The sequence below is a fragment of the Miniopterus natalensis genome, chromosome 2 (genome assembly GCF_054644295.1).
Source record: "Miniopterus natalensis isolate mMinNat1 chromosome 2, mMinNat1.hap1, whole genome shotgun sequence".
Taxonomy (NCBI): domain Eukaryota; kingdom Metazoa; phylum Chordata; class Mammalia; order Chiroptera; family Miniopteridae; genus Miniopterus; species Miniopterus natalensis.
In genome coordinates, this window is record NC_142082.1 from 35,139,518 (window position 1) to 35,146,605 (window position 7,088).

At 57.9% G+C, this 7,088-nt stretch overlaps 1 protein-coding gene across 1 annotated transcript; it reads right to left on the reverse strand.

Moving 5' to 3' along the window:
• Positions 1–456: 456 nt before the first annotated feature.
• On the reverse strand, positions 457–5,180 carry ZIC2 (Zic family zinc finger 2). Its single transcript, XM_016203808.2, has 3 exons — positions 4,050–5,180; positions 2,091–2,254; positions 457–1,874 (listed from the first exon to the last, which is right to left on the reverse strand). Exons 1-3 carry the CDS (start codon positions 5,116–5,118, stop codon positions 1,539–1,541), a joined length of 1,569 nt encoding a protein of 522 aa, XP_016059294.2. The 5' UTR covers positions 5,119–5,180; the 3' UTR covers positions 457–1,538.
• Between the last annotated feature and the right edge of the window lie 1,908 nt (positions 5,181–7,088).

Below are 7,088 nucleotides of genomic sequence, written 5' to 3' on the forward strand. Positions count from 1 at the left end.
GGCCAAGTTCAAAAACAAAGTACTCAGCTCAGTTTTAAACGTGCAATTAAAAATAACTGTACCTCAGCTTTTCTGAGGGAGAGGAAAGGGGGCAGGGATGAGGGAAAACAAAGAAAAAGGAAATATTTAGTGCTCCTAAATCCAGTCCAAATAGCTGAAAGAAAGGCATTCCCTCAGATAATGGAGCCATTAGAAACTCTGGAGGTTCCTGCCGCCCTTCCTCACAGGGGCTTCCAAAAATTTAATTCACTCTCAGCTATGAAACAAAGGACATAGAAAAGAATTTTGAGACTTTCTGCCAAAGGGGGAGTTTGGCCCGGTTTCTACGCATACATACACCTTCCTCCCCAGAATGTGAGGTGGTGTCTCCCATTCATTCAGGCAGCTGATCCATACCCACGCGGACTCTCAGCTGCCAGTTCCCATTTTCTTCAATAACTTTGCTAGAAAAAATAGTATGTTCATGCAGTTTCAACACATTTTATTATATTTCTGTATGCATTACTTTCAAAACATATCACAAGAAATGATCAAACCACTTAAAACCTTCAAATAAAAAATCTGAAACAGTTTATGCCCACAATTGTACATATTTATAGTTAAGAAACATTCTTTATAAATATTGTTTCCTCTGTAGCAAGTTAATACCATAATTTAATTACAAATGGATAAATATGGTAACGGGTATTTACAGAAGGAAGGGTGTTATTAAGGAAAAAGCTAACGGCACGACGTTTATTTCCCCCCACAATCTTTCATACAGGAACTAACAAATTGAACTTGCAAAAAGCACTAAAACATCACATGTAAACCCAGCTAACAGAAAAATACATTCACAAGCGTTGGTGGTGACGGTGTGGATGTGTGTGCTGCTGATCAGTACGTTGAAGAAACAGAAGGGAGACTTTGGCACGGCTCGTTTTTTCCAGTCTATAGTTGCATGAAGTTTACAATCAAGTTGCCTCATAAAAGGAACACAATATTCAATACCACAATACAAAATAAACCATTTTCTTCCACATTACTTAAAAAGAAACCGAGTAAACTAAAAAGAGAAAAGAAAAAGCCCATCACTTTGGGGAAGGGAAGAAAAGGCAGGGGACGCAATCCAGAGCGTTACAAATGGACAAACTTCTATACACCAAGAAGCCATTAAAACCACCTCGGAGAAGGAAGGAGTCCGCTATGTACACAGTTTGCTAAAAGACTGGGAACGGGCTGCGAAGGAAAGTGGGCATACGGGAAGGAAAGGGAGGTTTGGTTTAATATTTTTATGGATTTTTATTATTTTTATTATTTTTTTATTCCTTATTTTATATTTTCAGCTTCAGAGATTCTGTTAGGGATATTTTTGCTTTTCATGCCTAGATTATTAAAAAAAAAAAAAAAAAGTTTAAAAAGTCCTTCTGCTGGTAAAATCATTTTCATCATCATAAAAATCAGATTCATAATTTTAACAACACAATCACAGGACGCCCTCGGCGCCGGAGGGCTGCTGCGTCGGGGTGGGGACGGGGAGAGGGAGAGGCCGCGGCCCCTCACACGTACCATTCATTGAAGTTGGAGGACAGGCCACTGTGGCCCCCGGCCGTCCCGCTACCCCCGCCAGAGCTGCCGCCGCCCCCGCCGCCCGCCCCGCCGCCGCCCCCGCCGCCGCCGCCGCCGGAGCCGCCGCCGCCCGCGCCGCCGCCCGAGCCGCCCCGATGCACCGCGGACACCGCCGCCGCCGCCGCCGCCGCCGCCGCCGCGGGCGAGAGGTTGGAGCTGCTCTGGGGCTCGGCACTGGGGGACACCAGCCCCGGGGGCGTGGACGACTCGTAGCCCGAACTGGCGGCTGGAGAGGACTCAGAGCCCTGCGGGGAGGACTCATGGACCTGCAAGACAAAAGCCGGGAGGGGAGACCAAAGGGGACTGGGTGTGAGTGCAGCTGCTGTGGGGCCGGGCCCCCGGAGGAGCGCCCCAGAAACGCCCCTGCCGCCTGGCCCCGGGGAACCCATGCCCTTCCGAGGCCGGCCGGGGCTGCTCAGGCTGGTCGCGCGCCCGCCACGCGGCCGGCCTGCGCGCCCTGCTCCCGGCCTCCCCGCTGGTACCTTCATGTGTTTCCGCAGAGAGCTGGGGTGCGTGTAGGACTTGTCGCACATCTTGCACAGATAGGGCTTGTCGGAGGTGTGGACGTGCATGTGCTTCTTCCTGTCACTGCTGTTGGCGAAGCGCCGGTCGCAGCCCTCAAACTCACACTGGAACGGCTTCTCCCCTGTGGAAGGTAAACATGGGCACTGGCTGTGGACACCCAGAGCCCCCCCGGGGAACTCCCACCCACCCTGGAGGGGGCAAGGCCTCTGCGAGGAGGAAAGCAGACTGAGAAGGGCCTGGGTCCCTGAAGCAGATGGGTCCCCTCTGTGGCAGAACTAAGATGAAATTAACCCTTTCCACTGGACGGTCCTGGCTCATTTATTTTATAGTTTACTTTCTTCCAGACTGATGCCCAGTTCCTCAGATTTTTAATTTGGGGTAGCACCCGGTCCTGCCCGCCTTTCAATAGAGCTTCTTGGATTTGTAGCTTCCGACAAGTTCGTCTCGCCACGGAGAAGCTGTTATTATGACAAAATATTTGGGGCATTATGAAAATCACACAGACTGCTGGACTGCTGTCGGTTTCTCTCTGGGGCCAGTAGGCAATTAGATTTGGAGTTGCTGCGTGTTGTTTGGGGACGGGCTGTGCATAGGGACTGAGCCAGTATTTTTCATCCAAAATTCTGCAAATTAAATTAACCATAATTCTAGTCTCACTTCCAGGGGTTTTGTGTATGTGTGTGTGTGTTTTAATAAGCTGGGGGAAAAGGTAAATATTAGAGATAAGGCAGCATCTAGGGACTGCAGAAGCACAGGCTGGGCACTGGGGGTGGGTGCATTAGCAAAGGCTTTCAAAATCTTCCTGTTAATTTTCTGGCGGCCCCTGCATCCTGTTGCCAGAATTCCAAACGCTTGGAGTCATTTAGAGGTGTGAGAACTAACATTGTTCCACTTGGAAAGGGGACCATTTAACGTTAAATTCCATTAGCACCTAAATTGTTTTTTAAAGACATCCGCTCAGACACAGGACTCGAAAGCAAGCATTTCATGCAAATAAATTTCTCAAATTTTAAACCTTGTTAAAAGCTTGTCTAGCACCTCGCCTCCCTCCCTTCCCGGAAGAGAACAATAGGCCGCTGGCGCATCCCCACTTCGGAGTAAATATTGACGGGGGAAGTTGCTAAAACATTTGGCTTTCTTTTAGGAAATCGTCTGGCACAATTTTGGCTGGGTCCTGGTCATAGATGAATAATCTATGAAGCGAGAGGCGCGTTCTTTTGCGGTTCTCTCATGTCACGCGATTGCTTCTCGCGGCTGCGCTGCCCCGGGCGCTCGCTAACGGGGATGTTGGTCCAAGTTTGGAATTGCAAACCCTCTGGTACCCATTAGAGGATATCCCAAACTACTGCGATCCCACCGTAAAGCCTCGAGACCAACCCCAAGATGAGCTTTAAAAATGAAAAATGCTTTGCTGCTTCGGCTCACACCAGATTCATTTAATGGGAAACAGTCCTGGAAGGACGTTTAGACCTCGAATAAAATAAGTGGGAAAACACACAAGCCACTCAAACACAGACACACCCGAAGCATAAAAGCACATTCAGACAAGCTGGCAAATCCTCTCTAGGCTCCATTCCCAGGCACGGAGTTGGAGAGCAGTTTTATTTTGTGCGCTCTATTTAGAACGGAAATTATTAACCAGGCTGAGCAATTATGAACCGGGTGAAGCAATTGCATCACCCAAAGCATACATTTGATGTTACCCTGGTTATTTAAAACTCAATTTCCACACATGGAAAAACCCAGCCCAGTAATATTCTTTCATTTTCCAACAAAAACAATCTGTTGGCTCTCTCGCACACACAAAAACAACTCCCATTCCAGAGTCAAGGCTGGCGGTCGGTGCGTTTCTCTCAGCAAACCAACCACAGCCTCTCTCCCCTCCGCGTCCCGTCCCTGTGCCGGCCCGCGGTTACCTGTGTGGGTCCTTTTGTGGATCTTGAGGTTCTCAGAGCGCGCGAAGACCTTGCCGCAGCCCGGGAAGGGGCAGGGGAAGGGTTTCTCGCCTGTGTGCACGCGGATGTGGTTGACCAGTTTGTATTTCGCCTTGAAGGGTTTGCCCTCGCGCGGACACTCCTCCCAGAAGCAGACGTGGTTGCTCTGCTCCGGGCCGCCGACGTGCTCCACAGAGACGTGGGTCACCAGCTCGTGCATGGTGCTGAAAGTTTTGTTGCAGCTTTTCTTGGGGTTGCTCAGCTGCTCAGGGTCGATCCACTTGCAGATGAGCTCCTGCTTGATGCACTGCTGCCGCATGTAGCGGAAAAAGGCACCAGGGTGATGGTGGTGGTGGTGGTGGTGGGCCGCGGCCGCTGCCATGTTCATACCCATGTTCATATTCATGGGGCCGTACTGGTTGTGGAGCTGTGCCGAGTAGGGGTCGGTCCGCGGGCTGGCCACCTGGCGGTACTGCTCTGATCGCCCGAACACTTCGCCGGGCAGCCCGAGGCGCATCTGCCCGTTGAGCACATTCTGTGAACCGTGCGGCCCGTGCTGCTCAGGGAGGCCGGGGAAGAGGAGGTGGCCCTGCGCGTCCGAGTGCGCGTGGTGCAGGCCGCCGGCTCCTGGCCCGAACAGCCCGTGCTGCCCGCCGCCCGGCGCCGAGTCCCCGAAGCCGCGGCTGCGAAACAGGAAGTCCCGGGTGGAGTTGAAAGGCGGCCCCGAGTAGGAGCCGACGTGCGCGGCGTGGGGCCCGAGCGCCGCGGCCGCGGCGGCAGCCGCAGCGGAGCCGGGGTAGGCTCCGGGGCCCTGCGACGTGAACGCCGAGCTCTGGCCGGGGGACAGCTCGTGCGCGCCTGGGTTTAGCTTGAAGGCGCCCATGTGCGCGGCCGCCGAGTCCACGAAGCCGTTCTGCGCCGCAGCCAGGCTCAGTTCGCGGTCCTGCATTTCGGCGGCGGCGGCCGCAGCCGCTGCGGCCGAATGGTGATGGTGGCGCGCGAAGCTGCCCACCCCGATGGCCGGGAACTGCGGCCCCGCGTCCAGGAGCATGGCCAGCGCGCCCGCCCGCCCCGCCGGCCCCGGCGAGACCCTCGCCTTCTAGGCTCCCGCTCCCGCTCCGCGCGCAGCGAGCCCAGCGGCCGCCCGGCTCCGAGCGCAGGCGGCGGCGGTGGTGAGGTTTCAGCCGCTGGACCCGCGCTCCTGCTCCGCCGCAGCCGCCTGGATCTGCTTTGGGCGGCCGGGAGCCGAGCACAGGAGCGGAGAGGAAGAGGAGGAGGCGGCCGCAGAGGAGGCGCGGGAGGAGGAGGAGGTGGAGGAGGAGAAGAGTCCAAAGCCAGTCGGAGAACCAAAGTGTATTAAAGGAGCTGCGGCGGGGGCGGGCGGCGGGCAGGGCAGGGGCGGGCGGGCGGGAGGAGGGAGCAGTAGGGAGGCGCGGGGAGCGGAGCGGAGAGGGGGGCCGGTTGGGGGCGAGCGCAGCGGCCCCCACCCCTGCGCGCACCCGCGCGCGCACGCACTCACTCGCTCTCGGACGCCGTGCGGGACCCCGGGCCCGGCAGCGCCCAGAGGCACCGGGAAAATGAAATCACAGTCGCCGCGGGGCCACGATACCCGAGAGCGGCGGCCGTGCGCGGGCCAGGCGGGCCGGCGAGGGGTGCACGCAGGCGAGCTCTGCGCTTGGCGCCGGGGCCCGGCGCGCCTGCAGCTCCACCTGACCGCCGCCGGGGCGCTGGGGCGGCAGGCGCAGGCCAGGCGCTTTCTCCGCGGCGCGCTCCGCCGGCCTCTTCCTCCCGCGCGCGGCCCGTATTGTTCGGCGCGGCGGCCGCGGAGTTCAGCCCACCTCCTCCTCCGCGCTCGGCATTGGCTGCGCCCGGCCTGGGCAACTTGCAGCGGCCACGAATTCCCCCAGATGAAGGAGGCTGCCGCGCCGCTCCCTCTTTCTTTAAGTTGTGCGGGAGGAGGGGAGGGGGAGGAGAGGAAAGGGGGCTGTGGGAGGGGAGTAGGCGAGCAGAGAGGGAGAGGGAGAGAGAGAGAAAGAGAGGGAGGGAGGAAAAGAGAGAGAGAGAGAGAGAGAGAGAGAGAGAGGAGGGGGAGCCTGGGCTGTAAAACGATAACAATAAAAAAAAAGTGATCTCCAGCTCGCTCGCTCCCTCTCTCCAGTCGGCCTGGGGCGTTGGACCCGAAGCGGACGGCCGCACCCGCCAAGGCGGAGCGGAATCCGCGGCCCGAGCAAATGCAGAGGCCAAAGCAGGTTCCCCCCTTTTAGCTGAGGTGGGGTCGGTTCGCCACCGCCCCCGCCTGTTTATTTCAGTGGGCGCCACCGTCGCCAAAGCCTTTTCTTTATTTTTTTATTTTCTGTCTCCTCCTTTTCCTCTCCCCTCCTCCCTAGCCCTAGTATCTCCCACCCCGGCCTCCCTCCCGCCGCTCCAGGCCCGGCCTCCCGGTCACACCGCCCCTTAAACCGCGGCTCCCGCCCCGTCCGCCCTCCCGACGCTGCCATTGGTTGCACCGGCCCCGTCAATCCTGCGCCCCCGCCCCGCGGCGGGTCCACCGCTCCTCCCCAGCGGCTTCGAAGCTCCCCGCAGCTCCCGCCGCTGCGGATCGGAGCGGCCGCCGGGGCCTGCGAGGCTCCCTCCCTCCGCCAGTGCTCCAGGCGCTGCGGCTCCCGTCCCCGCCGGCCGCAGCGCGCCCTGAGCCTGGCCACCCGCAGGGCTGGTGCGCGGGCCGGGAGGGGACAGCACCCTGCAATCCCCCCTTCCGCAGAGGCCACCGACTCTCCGCAGACCCGGGCCTCTACTGGCGGGCACCAAAAGCCGGTACCCCTGGCAGCTCGAGAACGTGGCTAACGCCGGGCCTCGGGACTGGAGCCCTGCGCGCTGGGACACTACAGGCCCCGGGCCCCGCCTGCAGCGCGCCGCGGGGAGCTGCCCGGGGGCCAGTGTCTTGATCGGTTGTGACTCGCCTTATCCCTCTTCTCCCCATTTTGCAAACTTGCTCCGTGGTCTTGAAAACACAGGTGCATG

Bases quoted from the DNA above. Each gene is read 5' to 3' on its own strand.
- ZIC2 (XM_016203808.2), bottom strand. From the start codon at position 5,118: ATGCTCCTGGACGCGGGGCCGCAGTTCCCGGCCATCGGGGTGGGCAGC. The intron at 2,255-4,049 runs GTAACCGCGGGC...TACCTTCCACAG, and splicing joins CCACAAAAGGACCCACACAG to GGGAGAAGCCGTTCCAGTGT. The intron at 1,875-2,090 runs GTACCAGCGGGG...TTTGTCTTGCAG, and splicing joins CTCTGCGGAAACACATGAAG to GTCCATGAGTCCTCCCCGCA.